At 36.9% G+C, this 22,862-nt stretch overlaps 3 protein-coding genes across 4 annotated transcripts in view; all 3 read right to left on the reverse strand.

The window, feature by feature from the left end:
* Window positions 1-523: 523 nt before the first annotated feature.
* Window positions 524-5,420, reverse strand: d2hgdh (D-2-hydroxyglutarate dehydrogenase). The gene is made up of 10 exons (XM_016564315.1): window positions 5,309-5,420; window positions 4,372-4,695; window positions 3,418-3,475; window positions 3,200-3,339; window positions 2,866-3,059; window positions 2,423-2,591; window positions 2,173-2,316; window positions 1,551-1,693; window positions 1,290-1,455; window positions 524-897 (listed from the first exon to the last, which is right to left on the reverse strand). Exons 2-10 carry the CDS (start codon window positions 4,691-4,693, stop codon window positions 635-637), a joined length of 1,599 nt encoding a protein of 532 aa, XP_016419801.1. The 5' UTR covers window positions 4,694-4,695; window positions 5,309-5,420; the 3' UTR covers window positions 524-634.
* Window positions 5,421-5,898: 478 nt separating this feature from the next.
* Window positions 5,899-9,356, reverse strand: znf622 (zinc finger protein 622). The gene is made up of 6 exons (XM_016564316.1): window positions 8,772-9,356; window positions 7,638-7,889; window positions 7,397-7,559; window positions 6,857-6,972; window positions 6,462-6,605; window positions 5,899-6,355 (listed from the first exon to the last, which is right to left on the reverse strand). The coding sequence occupies exons 1-6, from the start codon at window positions 9,319-9,321 to the stop codon at window positions 6,222-6,224; spliced, it is 1,359 nt and encodes a 452-aa protein (XP_016419802.1). The 5' UTR covers window positions 9,322-9,356; the 3' UTR covers window positions 5,899-6,221.
* Window positions 9,357-16,486: 7,130 nt separating this feature from the next.
* Window positions 16,487-22,862, reverse strand: part of LOC107749087 (single-stranded DNA-binding protein 3-like) — an 87,973-nt gene continuing 81,597 nt past the window's right edge. For both annotated transcript variants that reach the window (XM_016564136.1, XM_016564135.1), the window contains 2 exons: window positions 17,264-18,937; window positions 16,487-16,499 (listed from right to left, as the gene is read on the reverse strand). In XM_016564136.1, coding sequence (XP_016419622.1) covers window positions 18,908-18,937 — 30 coding nt within the window. In that variant the 3' untranslated portion in view covers window positions 16,487-16,499; window positions 17,264-18,907. The remainder of the gene's footprint in view (window positions 16,500-17,263; window positions 18,938-22,862) is intronic.

The following is a 22,862-nucleotide window of genomic DNA, read 5'->3' on the forward strand; positions in this document are numbered from 1 at the left end:
AATTTCATTATTGGGAGAGTTTGATGTTGTTAGCTATAGATATGCATAGGATGTAATCAGGCCCGGTACTAGGCTCGCTGGACTGGGGGGGCAATCAGAAATTGTGGTAGGGCAGCACTTTCTAGGGTAATATATTCATAGTTTACTTTTATTTACTCAATTTTCAGTCTTGCATTTTGTGTCTGTGTGAGTGCAGAAATGTTAAATATACAGTGGGTACGGAAAGTATTCAGACCCCCTTAAATTTTACACTCTTTGTTATATTGCAGCCGGCCCTGGATGTAATTGAGATTACATATAAAATATGCATATTGTTAGCGACATTCGCACTTATTATCTGTTACCACGGGCCATCAGATTAATCCGCGCAGAGTAGCGGAGCCTAAGCACAACTCACGCGATCGCTATTACCAAAACAGTGTTCCTCCGCAAGTTACTTGCAGTTTTATGCAGTTAAAATATACATAGTATAGCTTAGTTTAAAGCATGACTTTTACACAAGACTGAACAAATTAAATACTTAAGAGTTTGATCTATTACAGTCCAATTCAATACAATGACAGTATTACAAAAACACTGTAGCAAAATAAAAACAGCCTTATTTTTCATATAAATCATGAACACCAAGAAACTATTAGTGTATATTGTCTGGCAGTGTTTTGTAAGGGTTGAGAATGCCCTTAGGATCCAGCATGGCTTTAATGCTGCCCATGAGGGCGACAGCCTCTGAGGGTTTACTGTAGTAAATGTAGTTTCTCTTCTTCAGACCGAGCCCATGCTCTGCGCTGATGCTGCCTTTCCATTCGGATGTCCACTCGTACACATACGGCTCAATGGCAGCCAGTAGAGCGGGGTCTTTAGAGGGCGAAGTGATGTTCAGATGAAGATTTCCATCACCTGAAACAAAAAAATTATGGGCAAGGTTTGAGGGAGTCTGAACCCACTGTTTAAGGGTTTGTGCACATAAGTACAGTGCTGTCCAGACGTTTAGTGTTGGTAAAATTTTTGAATGATTTTGAAAGTTGTCACTAGACATCACACACTTTGTAAATAGTGACTGGATGGACTGAAGTGAAAAAATCTGAATCTGTGCACAATTTAATTCATTACATGATTTTCTGAGACACCTGTCAACTCTTGACTGCCCAAAATCTGCAGACTGGCTATAACTTTCAGTAACTAACCTCAACTACTCCAGACTGCAAATCGGGGCAAAAGTTCTGTGGTGTATTCCAGCTTCCGACTCAAAACAGTCCAGCAATTATTGTAAGACAAAAAGGTAGCCATACCAACATGTCCATAGCCCACAACATTCTTGGCCATGTCTCCAAGGTGCCCCCTCATGTCTTGGACTAAATCGTAGATCTTTTCCACTGGGAGGGAAATGTCATATTTGTAGGTGTAGCCTTCATGTGTCAGAGCTTCTGTGACTCTCTCCCTCAAAGACCACAATGCCTGTGAATGACACAAGATCTTCAGCACTAGACAGAACAAATGCCAAATTCAAAATCATGTTGAATTTTGCCGATCAACAGAAGTGAGCAGAGTGCCTTGATTTTTGTCGCCTCTGTTGCAACTGTCCCATCAGTTACTAGAGATGATGTCATGACTTCCTCAAGGAATTTGTGTAGTTTTTCTTCATCATGGGTTGCGTTGGATCCAGCGGTCTCGATGACAATGTAAAAGGGACTTTCTGCAACACATATCATTCCAATAAATCCAATAAAAAAACAGAAATGAGGGTTATCCAACATTTTTAAAACATCTACCTACCAAAAGTTGGCATGAAATGAAAATTCACACCATATATTTTCTAAATTAGTTTTATTGATCTTATTGTGAATGAATCAGCCATGCATGTTTTTTTGACTTCAGTCTTGTGGTCAATTGATAACTTCTCTCTGGTGATATATGCTGCACGTCTCCAATCATACAGTCTGCTTAAACCCCACCCGTTTCTTACAATTGACCTTTAAGCTCACATTCAAATCTGCTTCCATCTAATGAATAACCGCAGAACAGAACCAAGTCCCCAATTCTATGTATTTTCCAATAGTCCACCTCACTTAGATGTACGTCACAAAAGAAAAGATCTGTTACTACTTCCATCTCGACTTTAAGAACACAGATACCCAAAGTTGTCTTTGAAACAGTAAAGACACTAATGTTTACCTGTGATGGGGTTGGTGAGTTTCAGATGCTTCTCCAGAAGGCTCATACAGGAGGCATCGAAAAACTCAAAAGCAGACAGGATTTCTCCCAGCATCCCTCTACAACACTGAAATGTTTCCAGCAGTTGCTGGAAGCTGGAGCACCCTGCAGGACACATGAGGAGCTGCAATAAGTTTTTTAGCCACACTATGTGCATGAAAAGGAGAACTGAGGATTAACTGAAACGATAACTATATTAGCATCATTTTACCTAAAAAAGCTACATTGACAGCTTTAGGCTTGCGGGGGCACAGGATGGAAACTGCAGTAATGACTCCTAATGTCCCTTCTGAGCCAATGAAAAGCTGCTTGAGGTCATAACCAGTGTTGTCCTTGCGAAGTGTGGCCAAGCAGTTCAAAATCCGCCCATCTGCCAAAACCTACACATACAAGAATACTACTTAATAGTAGCCATTTAGATCCTTTTCATCATATAAAAAGAGGCTGATTTCTTCCTCTTAATGATTCAAGTCTAACACAAAAGCATGAATGTATTATTATCAAACTGCATCTGGAATAATCATGTGAGCAAGAAATAAATACTAATTTGACACCTTCATTGTCTATGTTGAGTCAGTTCTATGTGTTTTTTAATGGAACATCATCTATCAGAATGTCTGGGGTGTTCATTTCTGTTAAAGAGGAGGACCTCACCACTTCCAGGCCCAGAACTGTCCCTCGAAGCGACCCGTAGCGCAGCAGTCTGAGACCACCTGCATTAGTGGACACATTCCCTCCAATATGGCAGCTTCCCTTCGCCCCTAGATCCAGCGGCATGATGAAGTCTCTTTCCTCTAGATAGTTAGACAGGTTCTCCAACACACAGCCTGCCTGACAAGTGAGGATACCTGGAAGCCAAACAAATATCCTTTCAAGAAAAGTATTAAGGTATAATGATTTTGACTTGTTTTTATATTTAGATTTGTCACTGATGATAGATGCTTCATGACAAGTTATAATAGATAACAAGGTGATTTAGCAAACACACCTGAGATGTTGTCGAATGTGATGACTTGGTTCATTAAAGAAGTGGAAAGGATGATCTCATCAAAAACAGGGACGCTTCCTCCCACCAGACCTGTGTTTCCTCCCTGCGGACACACTGCCAGATTCCGCTCATTACAGTGCCTGTGAAAAACATGGATAATTTAATAGTACAATTTTTGTAACCAGCTGTAAAAGTCAATGTGATCATGGAAAACTGACCTAAGAATCTGAGAGACCTCTTCTGTTGTTTTGGGTCTCAGAAGTACTTCACTATTACCTTCAAGAAAAACACACCCACTAATTAAAATATTGCTACTTTTTAATCTTAAATAGTATAATTCCTAAACACTACACTTAATGTGTCTAAACACTATCTGTAGATTGTATTTAGAATCTGCTGAATCTTTAGATTGTTTTCATCTTCTATGTTTGCATCATATTATGTCACATATAAACACATTACCATTTAAATTATTTTTGTTGTTGTTTGAAATAAATAATGATTTCATTCAGCAAGGACACATTAAATTGATCAAAAGAGACAGTAAAGACATTTATAATTTTACAAAAGACGTCTACTTTAAACAAATATTGTTCTTTTGAACTTCCTATTCATCAAAGAACCACGAAAAAATATGTTTTCCACAAAAATATGAAGCAGCACAACTGTTTTCAACATTGATAATAAGGTTTTTTTTCTTGAGCACCAAATCAACATAATAAAATTATTAAATATAATAAAAAATATTAAAAGTGAAGGATCTTGTGAAACTAAAAGACTGGAGTAAAGATGATGAAAATTCAGCTTTGCCATTACAGAAATTAATTTATATATATATACTGTATATATATACATATATATATATATATATATATATATACACACAATGTATTAAATGGTCTCAGAAGGCTGGACCCCAATGTATATAGATATTAGTTAGATATTTAGATAATATTCTTATTTTTATCTACATAGTAGCATGGGCACATATATATATATATATATATATATATATAAGTTGTTTTAAATTGTAATATTTAACAAATTTACTGTTTTAAAATATTCCTGACCCAAAACTTTTCAACTAAAATGTGACAAATGCTCACTTACTTATAGATAAAACATACATAAAACTTGAAAACTATTATTTAGGAAATGCAAATTGAGTTCACCTTCCACTGTCTTAAGCCAGTCTACATTGCTGGACTTCAGCAGGTCTGGATCAGTGATGGTTCTTCCAGGCAGCAGTGTTCTAAAGAAGGCAAGGTCTTCCCGTGTGACCCTGGAGAAGGGTAACCGTGGTGGGGCAGCACCCGGGTTGCCTGGACTGGCTCCCATCACTCTGCTGTGCACACAGCGATGCTGAATCAGCTGGCTGGAGCGCACTATCAGAGCTCTGTCTACTGCAGTGAGATCAGTGCTGTACTGTGGGCACAGGGACCAAATATATGTGGACTTCAGAGGAAGTCTTGCAAACCTCTGAAAGATCCCCATATCTATAGTGGAGAGAACATGACACAGATTACTTACATTTCAAATTGCAAAATTGTACTCAAGTTTACCACTAACACAATTAGATGTACATTAACTTCAGTCTTATTGCATAGGAATAAATGCTTGATACAGTGAGCCAGCAAATCTATTACAGTCACCACAGAACACAGTAAACATATTTCTAGAACACAATACATTATCTTGAATCTGATTATGGTAATCCGTTTGCATGTTGCAGAATATTCCATAGTAGTAATAATTGTGTATCAGAATATAAACCTATTACATAATGTATATCAGAATATAAACATGATATTATATTGTGATATATTATTACTGTATTATATAGATTGTTATATTTATTTAACGTAACATTGATTGTCAGTGAACAGCTCATAACGACAAATACTATTGACCCAAGTAACTACAAAATGCCATTGAAATAAAAAGCAAATCAAATACATTCCCCGTGGTTTCTGTCTGCATTTGTTACATTAAAGGGTTAACAGCTTATACACCTGACATAAACATGTAAGTGCTTTGACCCGTAGTTCATTAACATTCGTTACATTTATTCAAAATCTTGCTACAAAACATATCAGGTAGGATACCTACTGTATCAGAGGTGTAGGGAGTTTCAGCTGGTTTCACATTATATCACAAAGGCACTTAATCTTCTGACATTTTTCCTACAACACAGGTCTGTTCAAATGTTACGATTAACTTCCTCATGTTTTTGCAACAGGACTACAAAGTGAAACAGCGCTATCTATTGACGAGGAGTATAATGGCGCTCATTTATCCAGAGGGTAAGAGTTTGGTTCCTGTATTATTATTGTATCTTTTTTATTATTTCTACCACACATATTATAAAACAATGGCATCGTGTACGTTTTAACTGGCAACATGTGGCCCTGGCTGTGAAAACCCAGCTAAAGTCATTTTTTGGTGATTTACGGTTTTCTATATACAATCATCCTTCATAAGGTAAAGAACATTCTTTGAAAATGTAACATTGATATCTTTATTACTGACAAAGACCATGTCAAAGAATGAAATCATAGTGAAATTAATGGTTGAAATCAAACTTCGATGCTTGTTATCTCATAGATTTTGAGACTTTAGCCTGGATTTCACAGACGGTCACATATTTTAATCTTTATTTTCTGAAGAAAAAAAAAACACCAAACATCAAATCAGGCATTGCTTATTTTATTGATAATTTATACAGTATTATAAATCTGAAGTAGGTTTTTATAATATGTTTTGCCTTTTACAATGAGTATTAAAATTGCAAAGGCTAATAAAGGTCATTATGAACAATTTTCCAACCCTAATGTAGCAATCTCATGTTGATGCTGGAAAAGCACATAATTTAGATATCTAAAGCACAATGTTGCCTTATACATTAATGTATGAAGTTCCACCTTTATTCATGACATTAACAGCAGTTCACATCTCAGCTGAATCAACACACAGACTATCATTCCAGACTACTGTTAATAACTGATGCTGAAGGTTAATTAGTTTAGAACATGACTTGTGCTCTGAAATGGGTCTGTTTGGTGGTGTTATTGCTCATGCCCATTTTCAGCATCCACTTGGACTTCATCCTCCGCACATACTGCATGTCCTTCTGCTGCTGGCTCACAAAGCCTTTACCTGCAAGAGAAGACATGGTTTAAACAGTCAATGGTGCAGAAATAAAGTTAACCATCACCAGACAAAGATAACTCTTGACAGTCCTGACTTTGCAAACCTAACTTACCAAAGTCTCCTGCCCATCCAAGTGCTTTGTACTGTTTAAGGACTCGACCAACAGCCTTCTGGTTATGAGCTGGAACCAATGCCCTCTGAACACCAAACCTCTGCTTATAGTACCTCATTAGGGAGCGATGGCCAATCTTTGCACCTGTAACAAACAGCAAAAACAAAGTTTGGATTTATATGCATTTTGATTTTGAATAAAATGCTCAAGTCAGGAGAAATTTACTTTCAAGAGTAAAAGCCTGATGGAATCAGTTAGGTGTAATTATTCTTCAAAAGGAAATATTTCCTGGCATGCTTAATATTTCATCTAAACATCAAGGCAATGTCATAATTAAATGTCATAACATAACGGTTATACAGAAACGTGTTGTAAACACAGCTGTTCATCAGTACCTGAGGGCAAAGTGAGCTCCAGCGTCTCATCATCAAACTCTACAGTCTTTTTATCAGGCAGTTCACCATCCTTCGTCTCCACATCATCTCCATCTTTAGCATCAGGATAACTGCTCCTGTATGGTTAGAGGGACAATGATTATTGCTCACATTTAAAATACATTTTATTTTAAATATTACTGCTGATGATGATGTTTAAGCCCTGAACCTCAGTGATGGTGAACACTTTTTCTATCTACATGTTACAACTACAAATATCACACAAGAAATCTATTTTAAATCGAAAAGCAAAAAAAATCTGAATTTGTTGCATTACTGATTCATTTAATAATGTAGGTTAATGTTAATTAATTTATTAGTACTTTTTTATTTAAGTCATAGAAGTTTGTTAAAATTAGTACCTAGGGTTAATGCAACTTAATTAATATTAAGCAAGATGCACAAGCATTGCTCACAGTCATTTTTTATTTAATTACAAATCATGTGATATAAAATGACAATCCAACAAAACGCCTGGTCGAAATATTTCAACAAATGTACCTGAAGTCATAAAAGTCTGCGAACTCGAGAGCGGCTTCTCTGTCTGTGAATAGTTTGCAGTGACTCTTGTCGGTCATGTGTGCCTGAACTGCTTCTGTAGTGTAGAATGACTTCCCTTTTTCATTACACCATAAGCACACCTTACCAACACCAACCTTCTCTCCTACAGAGAAATACACTGATTACTGCAAATTCATAACTAATATTTTGAAAGACAACTTCAGTTCTCTCGCTGGCTTACCTAGGTATGAAATAAATCCTCTCAGGTCCACCAGATACTCAATATCAGGGAGGAAGAAGCTGTGTGTTTTGGTCATGTGCGTCATGTTTCGGGCGAGTGAGCATGAATGATGTCCGCAGAACAGACAGTCTGTCACTGGGATGGCCCCGGGGGCCGGAGCTACCCCAGATGTGGAGTCCTCCTCCATCTCCTCCTCCTCTTCTTCATCATCATCACCATCCATATCCTCATCCTCATCAACATCCTCCCATTCTTCAAAGAAAAAACAAGATTCTTAATTAGCGGTTTCAAAGCAAATCCGGTCAATTCAGTATTATTTATATGGAATTTTCTATAACACAGACTGTTTCAAAGCAACTTCATATTATTAAACATGACAACTACATTGTACATGTTGTAAAATTCTTCAATTATGAAACTAATTGACTTTCAGCTGTAAAGCAGCTCAACAGAAGATACTAGTTCAATTCAGTTCAATGCTGATTCAATTCAGTTCAATAACTGTCAATTATGGTAAGTTCATTTAACACTACAAAAGACTTTTTCCAGCTCAATTCAGTTCAAATTTTGTTCTCAATTAAAAGTGTCAGCACATTTAAATAATAAATAATATTACTAAATATTAATTGTCTTTTAAACTGAGCAAGCCAAAAGCGACAGCTGCAAGGCAACAGTGATTTTATTGTATTTTATTCTGTGTATTTTACTCTACTTATCTTCAGAAAAAGATGTTTAGTTATGATTTATATTGCACTTTTAATAATTTTTTTTATCTTAATTTTATTAATTTCCTAACACTTTTAATAATTTTTTTTACAGTTATTTGTTACTTTTATTGTATATTTTCCTTTTCCTGTCATAATGCTTTGGCAATATTGAATGTAAACACAATCATGCCAAAACAGTAATTTAACTGCTCCGTAATTTAATTTAACTGTGAGCACTGCTCCGGGTGTGTGTTCACGGTGTGTGTGTGTTCACTGCTGTGTGTGTGCGCACTTTGGATGGGTTAAATGCAGAGCACTAATTCCAAGTATTGGGCGCCATACTTGGCCACATGTCACGTCACTTTTCACTTTTTTTAAAATTCAAAAACTGATATTAAAATAGTATTTTATTGTAAATGAATCTTACCCTCCTCCTCTTCTTCACCCTCCTCCGCTGCGATCTTCTTGGCCTGCTGCTCGAACCACTGCAGCCGAGGCGGTTTGTCCGGCCGCGTTCTGACCCGTTTCTCTGTGGGTGTGGCTTTAGAGGGGGTGTGTCTCTGATGCTCCCTGAGTGCTTTCTGAAGCGCTTCGTTTTGTGCGTCTTTATCTAGCTCCGCCCCTTTCTCCAGATTCTTCTCATTCATTCGCTGGACAGTCTCCTGGGCGGCGACCAAGGCTTTCCTCTCAGCGTGCTGGTGTTTATTGGATTGGATGTGATTGTTGTAAGCATTGTCAGTGGAGAATTTTTTGTTGCAGGTGGTACAGTAGGCCGAGCCGTGTCCGCCGCTCTGACTCTGCTGCTCGGCCGCTGCCCGCTGTGCCAGCACTCGCTCCTGGAAGTTTTCTGAGGTAACCGGAGGCATGTCTGCAACCTTTCTCTTCAGATTATAGCGGTGCCAGTCTGTTTTATAATGTGCCCGCTGGACCTCCCCATCAGAGAACTGCACACGGCAGCTGATGCACGTGTACGACATGACTGCAGAAAAATATACAGTGATTATGAATCAAATTCTTTCATGGTATTTTTAAATTTGGGTCACATTTGTGATTCTGACAGTTTAAACTACCCAAAGACCAAATTTTTTTGAATTTAATGCATTATATGTTAGTTCAATAATATGAATAAAGGCAGAGTAAGCGATTTCTGGTAGCCAATGTTGATATTTGAAATCACCAAAACAAACCCTACCCCAAAAGGGTCTTGCCCCTATTTTGATAGCTCCGCCCCACATATACGTACGCAACCCAGGCAACGATTAGTTCTGTGAAACAAAGCAAAACCAATGTTACACCGTGTCTACGGACGTGAGCGGCGCGGCGCAACAAATCCCCGACAGAAAACTGCTGCCGGGTTCTATTTATGACGTGCTGACACAAATTTCAAATGGTTTTCAACGGTCATTTGATCGCGTCCAGTGTAGGCAGACTTTAGCTGTTGTAGACACGGTGTTACTCACCTACTGAGAAGAAACATAGCAACCTCGGCGTCCGATCGCAGGCCTCCACTCCTTGAGTTCTCTCCAGCGCTGGAAACCTGATCCGATGTTTACATGGGTCCTACTTCTTGCCTTATCGTTCCACAGACGTTTTCCTCTTTTGTTTTTTATCCGCCATCTCTATCTTTCTGTCGCTCGGCTCGGCTAATGTCCGTCCCATGCACTGAAAGCTCTCTCCTCCACATCACGAGTAGACACGCCCCTTATTGCTGATTGGCTACAAGTTTGTTTTGCTATTCAGCCCGAATCAGTTTTCTAAAGTGTTTTTGAAAAATCACATACCCTGCCTTTAATTGAATATTTTCTATTTGTTTATTTCATGATTTTCTAAATTAAGCACTGTTCATTTCTATAAAAAAATAACAAAAATATTAGAGAAAACTAATTTTATATTATTTTTCATTTAATGCAATATTTAAGTTAAAATGGAGCAAATGCATTTAAAATCGAATGATTGGGAGCAGATTAGTAATAAAAACCATATGTGACCCTGGACCACAAAACCAGCCTTGAGTAGCACGTGTATATTTGTAGCAATAGCCAACAATACATTGTATGGGTCAAAATTATTGATTTTCCTTTTATGCCAAAATCATTAGGATATTAAGTAAAGATCATGTTCCATGAAGATATTTTGTAAATTTCCTACCGTAAATATATCAAAACTTAATTTTTGATTAGTAATACACATTGCTAAGAACTTCATTTGGACAACTTTAAAGGCGATTTTCTCAATATTTAGATTTTTTGGAATTTTTTGACACAGAGAAGGAACTATATAATAAATTTTTTTGAGCAACATGACAGTGCCAGCACTCGCTCCTGGAAGTTTTCTGCGGTGACCGGAGGCATGTCTGCAACCTTTCTCTTCAGATTGTAGCGGTGCCAGTCTGTTTTATAATGTGCCCGCTGGACCTCCCCATCAGAGAACTGCACACGGCAGCTGATGCACGTGTACGACATGACTGCAGAAAAATATACAGTGATTATGAATCAAATTCTTTCATGGTATTTTTAAATTTGGGTCACATTTGTGATTCTGACAGTTTAAACTACCCAAAGACCAAATTTTTTTGAATTTAATGCATTATATGTTAGTTCAATAATATGAATAAAGGCAGAGTAAGCGATTTCTGGTAGCCAATGTTGATATTTGAAATCACCAAAACAAACCCTACCCCAAAAGGGTCTTGCCCCTATTTTGATAGCTCCGCCCCACATATACGTACGCAACCCAGGCAACGATTAGTTCTGTGAAACAATATATCAAAACTTAATTTTTGATTAGTAATACACATTGCTAAGAACTTCATTTGGACAACTTTCTCAATATTTTAATTTTTTTGAACCCTCACATTCCAGATTTTCAAATAGTTGTATCTCAGCCAAATATTGTCCTATCCTAACAAACCTTACATCAATGGAAAACGTATTTATTCAGATGATGCATAAATCTCAATTTCATAAAATTGACCCTTATGACTGGTTTTGTGGTCCAGGGTCACATATGTACTATAATGTAGAGACAATAGATGCCTGTATAAACATATATACAAGGTTGTGCAATTCCTAGGTGCTGAGAACAGAAAACGTTTTTCGTAATTACTTATTTCTGCATTTAGATATAAATTTAGACATTAAGGCTACTGTTGTGAAAGTTTAGTATTCGTTTGTGTAATTTTGTATTAATTAGCAAAAATTTAGCTCTGTTCCATTCACACCAGTTCATAGGTTTGTCTGCATTATTGTGTGTTTGAATGGGAGTGTCTATACCGAACTCTGATGAGAACTTATTTTGTACATGGAAACGTCAAAAAATACATCGAAATACTGTTTGTCCAAAATTATGCAATTAATAAACAGTGAAATAACAGCACAGAAAAGCTTTATTTTTTGCTGTAGTTGTTCAACTAAAATCTACAGCAAAAAATACAAGATAAAATGCATAACATTTTACACAATTATTGTAATTCAACACATTATTGAACTAGGTGTTGGTCACAACTATACTAAACCTCTTATACAGAAATAAACATTTGTACAATTGCACTGTTTGACTCAAAATCTGTATTTACTGTATGTTACGTTAAACTGATGTAACGTTATGTTACACCGCATGTTACCAGCACGACATCTCCGGTGTCTTCTACATTAAATGAGACAGACTTATTTAAATAAACATCGGACATCGCACACTCATAGGAGAGATAAAAGCATGACGTTTTAAACAATTGAAGTGAAACCATATGTAAAGTTACTTTATAGCAACATAACCATTAAATAACGTAATATCTGCGTATACCCACAATAAGAGTAATATGTGTTAAATCTCTATAAAATTACTTCAATATAATTCATTTTCTTATATGAGAAAGGGTGATCTTACTTGGTTTATTTGATCCTCCCTAGTAGAAGTTTACAGCCTCACAGCACTGACAACACGAAGATGGTGAAACAACCTTTGACCCCGAACAGAAGTGCGCTCGCGGACACTGCGCCGCCCTGCGGTATGGAGGATAAACCACGTCTTCTGGGTAACACCATCTTTCGTGTAAATGTCAAAACTCTTTGATTAGACAGTCATTAGATGGTTTTCTGTCTCGGTAAAAATTGTAATATCAGAGCATCTCAGAAAAGTTACTTAGAAGAAACCACGCGAAACTGACCTAATTTGTAGGCTACTTCATTAAAATTAGAATATTATGTTTTCACTATGTAGGCCTAGGGCTAGGCTATGTTTTTAATGAAACTCTTAATGTCTTCTTTATTTATTTATCTATCTATTTATTTCTTTAAATTATAATGTGTGTTTAACTCTGCAACTCGGAGAAATGCTTCTCAAATCTACTTACTTACCAATTAATGTACAAATATACAAAATTATAACCTTCTGTGACATTAAACCACTTTAGTTCAGGTTTCAGATTGGATGTAGTCATTTAATATTGACCAAATGAAAACCCTGTATTTGTTGACCACTATTCTGAATATCAGAGGGAATATTCAGTTTTTGTGTTCCTTGGTAAATTGGTAAAGCCCTCATGGTATTAACTTAGACTTCAGCGTTAACCAGATATAATTACATTTGAAAAAAAAAAAAAAATCTTAAAAATTTCATTCACTAATGGCACCATTTCCTATGAATGAGCCAATGCCATCAAAGATAAGCAATAAAAAGATGAAAGACATGGTCCATAATATCAATACTACATGTATTTAATTAATGTGGGTGAGCCATACGAATAAAAAAATTACAATAAAACAAACTGTAATACTCTATACTGTTTGAAATAATGTTCTTTTCAGTTAACAGTGCAAAGTGCCACGGCCTCTTTCAAAACTGCATGCCTGCTTCCTGAAGGCTGAAGCTTTTATTCTCCCCTACATTACAAAAGGTAATTTAGGAGATAATGAACATTAATGTAAAATTGTTGTGAACAAATATTGTGCCCTTTTGTAGTCCACTTTAAACATGATTCAGAGCTCATAGACATCTGAGGAATGAATTCAAAGCGCTTTTTAATAATTCATTGTGAGCCATTGCAGTGTGTATACACCTGACACTGGTAAATCTGTAAGAAGGGGACATTTCAATCAGCACTTTGTTTTTCATCACGAGAGTCATAATCTGGCAGTTGGAATATTTCTATACCTCAGGGACATCACAACCTTGGAGACTTGATAGCATTAATGCTGTTTGTATGAGTTCTCGCTGGCACCCCTCAATTGAAATTAATTGCAGCCCAAGGGTCACTGTTTCACCGCATTAATTAATATTCACACTCTTCCCTAGGAGAACAGCAGTGGCGATTTATAACGGCTGTACCCTCCTCTCCAGCCACACGAGAGGGGCACTTCCTGCCAGAGAGATTGATGTTGGTGCCGTACACCGAGTTCTCAGGGGACAAGAGAGAGGATGAAACTAGAAACCTCTGACAGAGGAGACCTCACCAGCACAGCCGGTTAAATATCCTCAGAACATGCACACCATCACAATGTTTGCCTTAAACGCGCAAGAATCAGAAATATACACTACCGGTCAAAAGCTTTGAATAATTAGGATTTCTAAAATTGTTTTTAAAAACAAGCTTCTTTTAGCTCCGTTACTGCATTTATTTGATCAAAATGTAATATTGAAAAAATATTTTTATAATTTAAAATAACTTTTTGAAATTTGTTTGAAAATGTATTCATGTGATCTGATTTGCTGCTCAAGAAACATTTATTTTTATTATGTTGAAAATGGCTTTGCTGTGTAATTTGTTTTTGTAGAAACCATGAATAGGAGCAAAAGAGCATTCGTTTGAATTACATTTTTAACAATGTTTGCATTTGTAACAATGTTAAAGTCTGAATTAATTAATTTACTGACCTATTCAATAATAAAATGCTATAAAATGCAAATTGTAATCTGAAAAAAAAAAACATATAGTTTAAAAATGGTTATAATCAGTGTAAGTTGAGTATGTAAATACCCGTAAGTTGATTGGGAAAAAATTAAATGCTAAAAAAATAAATAAATGAATAAATACAAAATAAAATGTCCCATTAACTACAGATGTACAGAACTGTTCAAAAGTTTGGGGTATTTTTTATTTATTTGTTTGTTTTTAAATACATTAATACTTTACTTCAACATGCATTAAATTGATCAAAACTGACAGAAAAGATATTTATAGTATTTCTTTATCAAACAAATGTTCTTTTGAACTTACAATTCATCAAATGATCATGACAAAAATCTGTATTTCCACAAAAATATTAAGCAGCACAGCCGTTTTCAACATTGATAACAATATGAAATATTTCTTGAGCAATAAATAAATAAGCATATTAAAATGATTTCATGTGACACTGAATACTGCAGGAATGCTGCTGAAAACTTTGCCATCATAAGAATAAATTACTTTTTAGAAATACATTAGATTATATAGTTATTTTAATAATACTTCACAATATAAATGTTTTAATGAATTTTTGATCAACTAAATGCAGTGAAAGGTGAGCATAAGAGACTTTAATAAACTTAAAAATGGTAGTTTACAAAAGCAGGTGAAGTGAACAGGACGCATAAAAAGAACACACACATTTCAAAATAAACTGCTTTAATAATAAATTAAGAGCTGGGAGAGCAGAAAGTCTTGGTAAAAGGGGTTATGTTATTTTATTAGTCTTAAATTTGTATCTACAACGAAGGGACAAGCAAAAAAATAAGCAACAACTCCATGAAAAAAGAAACCAAAGAGAGAGAAAAAAAATACATTATTGAAGCACTTTTTCCATCCTTTTTTAATAAGCAACTTTTAAATCTAAAAGAAACTTTACAATATAAAGAAACATACAAAGAACATCTTAATTTACTACACAAGACAGAAAGAGTCCCTAAGACAAGGATCCGAACTACCCTAAACATGAAATACAAAGCAAACCCAGGAGACAGACTGCTTTATACTCGATACTGCTTTTCATTTGTCAGAAAGAACAACAGTGGAGGATTTTTTCTTTCTTTCCCACATCTGAAGCCCCTCCGCAACTCGTCTTCTCGCTAATGTTACAGTATCGTACAGCGTCACAATAGAATTACAGAGATGGCCAACGACGTGAGTGGTTTACATACAGAGGACTGGCTGAGGAGAAGAGACCGCAACCTATAAAACACTATCTCAAAAGAACGGGAAGGACACTTCCCTTCATTTTATTACCTTTTTTTTAAATCCCTACTCTGAACAAGTTTTTAAACCTTTTTTTGTTTTTGAAATAGATAAAAATCCTTCATAGTAAAGTTTGCAATGTGTGGTCCCTTTTGCACATAAAGAGACAAGTCCTGTGTTCATGTATATCCACATAGGCAATGTGTTAAAAGGTGGGCTGCTGTCTGGAAAGTGCAAAGTGAGGACACGTCCGAGAGAGAACGGATGCATCGTGAGGCTTTCGCCCTCCACATACATCCCTCCTGTGAGTGTCTAGTCTACAAGGAGCGAACGGTACCGCTTCAAACACCCCTTACTTTCCTGTTCTCCTAAAACATGAGCGCTCAGACGTCGTTTACTAAGTAGAGGCTGACAAAACTTTACATTTGCATGATTTAGTACATCTGTACAGCGTCAACAACAAAGAATGGTGATTCTTTAACTACAAACATGGGTTCTTCCTTTACAATTTTTTTTTACCCCTAAGATCTCGTAGTATTCATTGGTAGTGACTGAAATATCAAAACATGTCAATGATATCAAAATGCATTTTACAGTATTTACAAACAAAGTAATACTATAAGATAGACGCTGTATAAATGTGTGTTTCTCTGTGTACATCGTGTCATCAAGCTGTGGAGAACTTAAAAACAAGTGCTGTGTGATTAATGTGTGTGTATGTAATCAGCAGGAGGATTTTAGCATTTAGCTCTGATATTTACCGGTTCCTTCGGATCCCTAATAACCATTTCACTGAGAGCCCTACTTCCAAAAACACGTTTTGTTTCAAGGGATAAGAACACCCCCAAATCACTCACCCTCACGTCATTCCAAACCTGTGTGACTTTCAGTGGAAAATAAAAGAAGATACTTAGAAGAATTTTGGTAACCAAATAGTTTCGGTTCCCATTGATTTCCATTGCATGGTCAAAAATGACAAAGTCAATAGAGACCGAAACGTTTTAGCTATCAACATTATTAAAAAGAATCTTAAAAAAAAAAAACAGATTGAAATAAACTTAAAAGAAAAATGTTATTAACCAACCAATCTACAAGTTCCTATTCACTTCCATTGTATGAAAAAAATTTGTTTAAATTTAAGTCAATGGAGACTGAAACAGTTTAGTTATCAACACTGTTCTTCCAAAAAGAAAATAAAAGTTTCATGAACAAAAATTATAGGGACTGGAACAGTTTCATTACCAACATTCTTCAAAATATATTCTGTAACAAAATAGATTAAAACATCTTCTTTTAAGAATATTTTGAAGAATATTTTGAAGAATTGGTAACCAAACAGTTTCCGTTCTCACTAACTTGTATGGCCAAAAATTACAATTGAAGTCAATGGGAACCAAAACGGTTTATTTACTAACATTCTTCAAAATTCTTCTTTAACAAGATAGAGTAAAGCATCTTCTTTAAGAATATTTTGAAGAATGTTGGTAACCAAACAATTTTGGTTCCCACTGACTTCCACTGTATGGCCAAAAATTACAATGGAAGTCAATGGGAACCAAAACAATGTTCTTCAAAATATCTTCAAACCAAAATATGTTTGGCTAACAATGTTCTTCAAAATATCTTCTTTAACAGGATAGACTGAAGATCTTCTTTAAGAATATTTTGAAGAATGTTGGTAACCAAAAATTTCCCATTGACTTTCATTATATAGACAAAAATTACAATGCAAGTCAATGGCAATCGAAACTCTTTAGTTAGAAAGTCACAGTTTTGGAACGAGAACGACGCAAGTAAATGACAGAATTTTCATTTTTGGATGGAGTATCCCTTTAAAAGACAGACAGAAAATGCAAAACACCAAACGCAAAAGACAAAATTAAAAAATGCATGTTAATATTATGAAACACACAGGCTGTGAGCACATTTAGTTCATGTATCCCTCATTCAGTAGTCCCTGGAAGTCCTATTGCTATCCCCTCGTCTCATAAACTCAGAAAAATAAGCCCTGGAGCCACGTTTTTGAAGATGATTAGACATAATACAGAACATATACTTAACAAAATGTGTTTGAGGAGGAGGGCTCTATTCCTGCACCCGAAAAAATCTCCAGTATGATGAGCACCGAGCCGACAGGATCCTCATTTGTAATGTCATGTGACTAGAGACACCCTGTTCAGATTCATGCAGAAGGAAAGCATGTGGGTCTCTGGCGAGGGACAGAATGATACAAATCTTCAGGAGGTATCTTAGACTGGCATATTTACATGTGTACAATATGTCCTGACGGGTCGCATGCGAGACGTGTGCACGATAAATCAATTCATGAACGAAAACAACAAATAAATAAGTTGTGAAGCACGGTGAGCAGACATCTGTCATGTGTTTGAGTCAAGTTTAGCACTGGTTAGTTGTATAACCACATGTTTCCAGCTCTGGTATGACATCACTTCCTCTCTACAGATAGATTGAGACTCCAAAACGTGTTGTTGGATGCACAGGCTGGACTGAGGAGGTTAAGTCGCTGCTGGTTTGGGCCTCGAGCCTCATGGCCTCAGACATTCACTCAACAGGGACAATGAAACTACATTTCCTGTATATAGATGTGTACTAGAGACGTAGAAGAAAAGGTACGGCTACCTTTTTAATCTGCGGGAGGTAAGATTTCACAGCAAACACAAAACCTAGTGTAGACTTCCTGCAAAAGGCATAACACTGTTATTGTGCATTATGGAGGTGTGCTTTTTTTCTGCCAAATTGGTGGTTAACATGCAATGTGCCCCTTTCAAAAAAAGATTCAAACCTAATCAGTAACCATCATTACAATATTAATACAAATAAAATCAACAATTGATAATAATACAATACATACACAGAATAATGAAAACGTTCATTGCCAGACCCATCTTAAAGAATTTCCTCTTGCATTTACACAATAAAATGGAGGGAAAAGGTGCAGATATTTTCCACTGTAAAAACGACTGCATCCATTCAAGATTAAAAAAACGAATCACAAAAGTGGAGTGAGTTCTTAAAGATCATAAAGTGAGCAGCCCGGTGAAGCGTGTGCCTGCCTTCCTGTGTGTGTTCAGCCCCGTTAGTGTCCTGAACCAGAGAGGAAGTCCGGGAGGCAGGGAGATTCAGTCAACAAGCTCTTCCTGTGGCTCTGGGACTGTTTCCTGTTGCCGGTGGCCATTTTGCACAAGCTGGGATGGGCCACTTTCATGCGAGTCCTCTGCTCGTGGGACATCCCAGAAGGCTGTGCAGAAAAAGCCAGAGTTCCGTGGGCAGAGGGTGCCAGGGGTTGATCGACGTGAAGAGGGGACGGGGTTAAGAAAAGGAACGGGGCGGTTGGAGGGGGTTTGAAAACGAAACGAAAAAGAAAACCCCAAATAAAACAAAACAAGAAGAAATCACACACTCATCGTCATGTTGGGTGAATACTGGAAAGAGACAAAGGGGAGGGGGGGGATATATAGCGGAGGTGAGATCATGAGAACTCTACACAGAGCAAATACAAGATGGTTATGTCATCACCGTCCCAAAATACAGCAAGAAAATGCATGATTTTGTCGACAAAGCAGTAACCAAAGGACAGAAAACTTGGAAAGTGTCTGTCCAGGAAACTGCTGGTCTTTTATAACAAAAGCCATTTCCAGCACTCACTCTAGGACTGAATCAATAACACTTAAAAATCAAATCATTTTCAGAGTTTTATTTTTTATTTTTTAATTGATTTGATATTCTGGTCTGTAAGTAACATGGTCAGTGGGTGTGGCCTTCTGAGTGCATGCTGGGCGGAGCTACACTAATGGTAAAAAGTTTGGGGTCGGTAAGATTTAAAAATGTTTTTGAAAGATGTTTCTTTTGCTCACCAAGGCTGTGTTTATTTGATCTTAAAAACAATACAAATATTGATATTTTGAAATATTGTAACAATTTAAAATAACTTCTATCTTTTATGTATTTTAAAGGGTTAGTTCACCCCAAAATGAAAATTCTGTCATTAATTACTCACCCTCATGTCGTTCCAAACCCGTAAGACCTTCGTTCATCTTCGGAACACAAATGAAGATATTTTTGATGAAACGTGAGCGCTCTCAGACCCTGCATAGACAGCAACGCAACTGTAATGTTCCCAAGTCCAGAAACGTAGTAAGGACATCGGTAAAACAGTCCATGTGACATCAGTGGCTCAACTTCAGTTTTGCGAAGCTACGAGAATACTTTTTGAGCGCAAAGAAAACAAAAATAACAATTTATTTCACAGTTCTTCTCCCCTGAGTTACATCTTCCGCCATTTTGGAGGTCTTACCGGTTTGGAACGACATGAGGGTGAGTAATTAATGACAGAATTTTCATTTTGGGGTGAACTATCCCTTTAAAATGTCATTCATTCCTGTAATGGCAAATCTGACTTTCCAGCAGCCATTACTCCAGTCTTCATGATTAGTGTCACGTGATCCTTTAGAAATCATTCTAATATGTTGATTTGGTGGACAAAAAACATTACTTCTTATTCTAAATGTTAAAAACTGTTGTGATGCTTAATATTTTTGTGGAGAAAAATCTGTAACTATGTTTTTACTGTTACTTTTGATAAATATATTTGCTGAATAAAAGTACTAATTTAACTTTTTTTTTTTTTTTTTCAATCTTGACTGACTCCAAACTTTTGGACCGTAGTGTATATGATTGACAGGTGAGGAAAGTGGCAGGTCTCTGGGTTTGGGTCAGAATCTACTCACACTTTCACTTTGGAATGGGTTGAGGAGGTTGAGGAACATTTCTCCATCATCCCGCGGTGTGCCCGGTGGGTTGTTCATCCCTGCCATGTTGTTGGGGTTGTTGGGGAGCAAAAGAGCCATTTGACAAAAACAGTTCAGGTTGAGATGTGAAAACAGCAAAGAAAAAAAACACAGATTCGCAATCTAAGGGGCTGTTTACACCTGGTCACCTCATGTGGTTTGTCTGATCGGATAGCTATCCGATCGTGAAAAGACCAGGTGTTAAAGCCCTCCGAAACGCATTCGAGACGGATATAAATCCGATCACTCAAACCACTTCAGGAGGTGGTCTATGGGATTACATTTCTGCCGCAATTCTGAGCGCAAAAGATCATATTTTGAGCGCGCAAAAGTGCGTTTTGCACGCGCGCGAACTGAGTTTTGTGGAGAATATGTTTGTCTCGCAAAGAAGAAAGTATTTCGAGCGCACGAAAATCAATTTTGCATTTAAAATAAGTTTTTGGATATGTGCAGACCTTCTCTTTTGCCCGTGCAAAGTTTCACTTGCTTGCTCACCTGATGCCCGCCCTCAGTGCACTCTAAATACCAACAGCTCGCGTGCTCAACACAACCCAGCGTTACAATATGCCATAATTCCAGACAATCAGAGACTAGGCTGCTAAATTCTGATTGGCTGCCTTGACAACCACTCACAACATTCCTTGCATTACCTCGACAGCAGAAGAGGAAAAATACAGTGCATGCATAATTATTATGCAAGTTCATATTCTGATCATATTTTTTTCCAAGCACATTTTACCAATAATTATAACTACTATTAATCTTGTATTTAAGCATTTAGAATTGATATATAATTATTCATGAAGGCTGGAAGTGAAAAATGTCTTATATTCAGGTGTGCATAATTATTAAGCAAATTTTCTTTTACAGATAAAATGAGCCAAAAAAGAGATTTAACTCAGACTGAAAGTAAAAAAATATTAAATGCCCATGAGAAATATTCAAAACTAATACAATACTAGAAATTGCAAAGTTAATGCATAACCATTGGACAGCAAAATGCTCAGTGGGTCAGCAGGGTCAGTCAAAAACATGTGGAGAAGAAAAGATGCATGTTAACTGCAAAAGAATTAGGAATTAAGGTGAAGAATTAGGTGTGAAATCACCAGGAACCATTTAGTCTCCAGCGCCACCATTTTCCAGAACTGCAACCGACCTGGAGTCTCCAGAAGTACAAGCTGTCAGGTTCTCAGAGACATACTGTGCGTTCACACCGCCGGCGGCGAGAGCGTCAAAGTGACCGGAAGACATTCATTTTCAATGTGAGCGGGCGGCGAAAGGCGGCGAAAAGCGGCGAGGAGCGGCGCGGCGCGTCTTGGCCGGCGAGGGCGTCAAGGAGAGTTGAAATCAGTTCAACTTTATGGTAATGAACTATGACGCTGTTGGGCGGCAACCAATCGGAATGTAGAATTCCTCCGCTTGAGAGGGTCCCAGAGAACGCAGTCCTGTAAACTTTGGTTCCGACCACACATTAGTTCCTAATCAAAATGGAAGAGAGATTAATTATTGCTGTGGCGGGTTTCCCAGTCATTTATGATGTGTCTCTGTCTGTGTACAGAGACGTGAAAATAAAAAATGTTGCTTGGACCAAGGTGTCTGAGGTTGTTGGTGTTTCTGGTGAGTTGCGAATGCGCATTTACGTTATATATTTTCTGAAAATAAGCGGGAATTGCGTGCTAACTTTCGCGCCAGAGGATGTTGCAAAATATTTCTGACATGATGAAACCTATTGGGTTAAACGAAAAATATGTGTTGTATTGATCAAACCCTTATGTAAATTAACCATGGTTTTACTGAGGTTACCACAAAAACAAACGCAGGTACTGTAGTAAAACCATGACCAATTACATTAAACCTTTTATTCACGGTGTCCACTACAGTAGACAGATATGTAACTCCCTCAAAATAAAATATATTGAAAAAAGTTATTTGCATGATTTTTCGCTGGTTTAAAAAATAAATATAAAAAAATCTTACTTTGTGATTTAATCATTCATGCATGAAAGGGTTAAGGCTACACTTTAACCAGGACTGTTTTCAATGTAGGCTGCACACAAATTAATGGTACAAATTATTGTTAATTAAATACAATAAATATATATTCAAAAAAAATTTTACATACATTTTTAAATACATTTAAAATATTGAAATGAGAACACAAAAGCCACGCCACACAAATAGCTTTTAATTGGTTTATTTCGTTAGCAAACATGTAAGTATATTGTTAAGTTCTTTCCATTAATATTTTTTTTACTTTCACATTTAAGATATATCATAAGGTTATACCCTTTTTGTGGTAAGTCTGCACAAGATCAGAACGCTTGTTTGGTATGTTTGCGGCCCCTTTAAATAAAGACCGATCGTGGAGCGTCTACAGGGCAGCCAGAGCGAATTTTGACGCTCTCGCCGCCGGTGGTCAGCGTTGTGGGTAGCGCGGCCAGAGCGATCTTTTGACGCTCTCGCCCCCGGCGGTGTGAACGCACAGTTACTCTTTCTGTTTGCGCTTTTACAGCACAACTCATGGATGTCCTTTTTTTTCATTCTTTAAGTGGATGTTTGC

The sequence above is a fragment of the Sinocyclocheilus rhinocerous genome, unplaced genomic scaffold, assembly GCF_001515625.1.
Source record: "Sinocyclocheilus rhinocerous isolate Xijiao unplaced genomic scaffold, SAMN03320098_v1.1 scaffold919, whole genome shotgun sequence".
NCBI lineage: Eukaryota > Metazoa > Chordata > Actinopteri > Cypriniformes > Cyprinidae > Sinocyclocheilus > Sinocyclocheilus rhinocerous.

Excerpts from the sequence above, each read along its gene's own strand:
- d2hgdh (XM_016564315.1), bottom strand. The coding sequence starts at position 4,693 with ATGGGGATCTTTCAGAGGTTTGCAAGACTTCCTCTGAAGTCCACATAT. Across the intron at positions 3,060-3,199 it reads CACATTCGACAACATCTCAG|GTATCCTCACTTGTCAGGCA; the intron begins GTGTGTTTGCTA and ends TTTGGCTTCCAG. Across the intron at positions 1,456-1,550 it reads CAGAGGCGACAAAAATCAAG|GCATTGTGGTCTTTGAGGGA; the intron begins GCACTCTGCTCA and ends TGTCATTCACAG.
- znf622 (XM_016564316.1), bottom strand. The coding sequence starts at position 9,321 with ATGTCGTACACGTGCATCAGCTGCCGTGTGCAGTTCTCTGATGGGGAG. Across the intron at positions 7,890-8,771 it reads GGGTGAAGAAGAGGAGGAGG|AATGGGAGGATGTTGATGAG; the intron begins GTAAGATTCATT and ends TTTTCTTTGAAG. Across the intron at positions 6,356-6,461 it reads TGGATGGGCAGGAGACTTTG|GTAAAGGCTTTGTGAGCCAG; the intron begins GTAAGTTAGGTT and ends CTTCTCTTGCAG.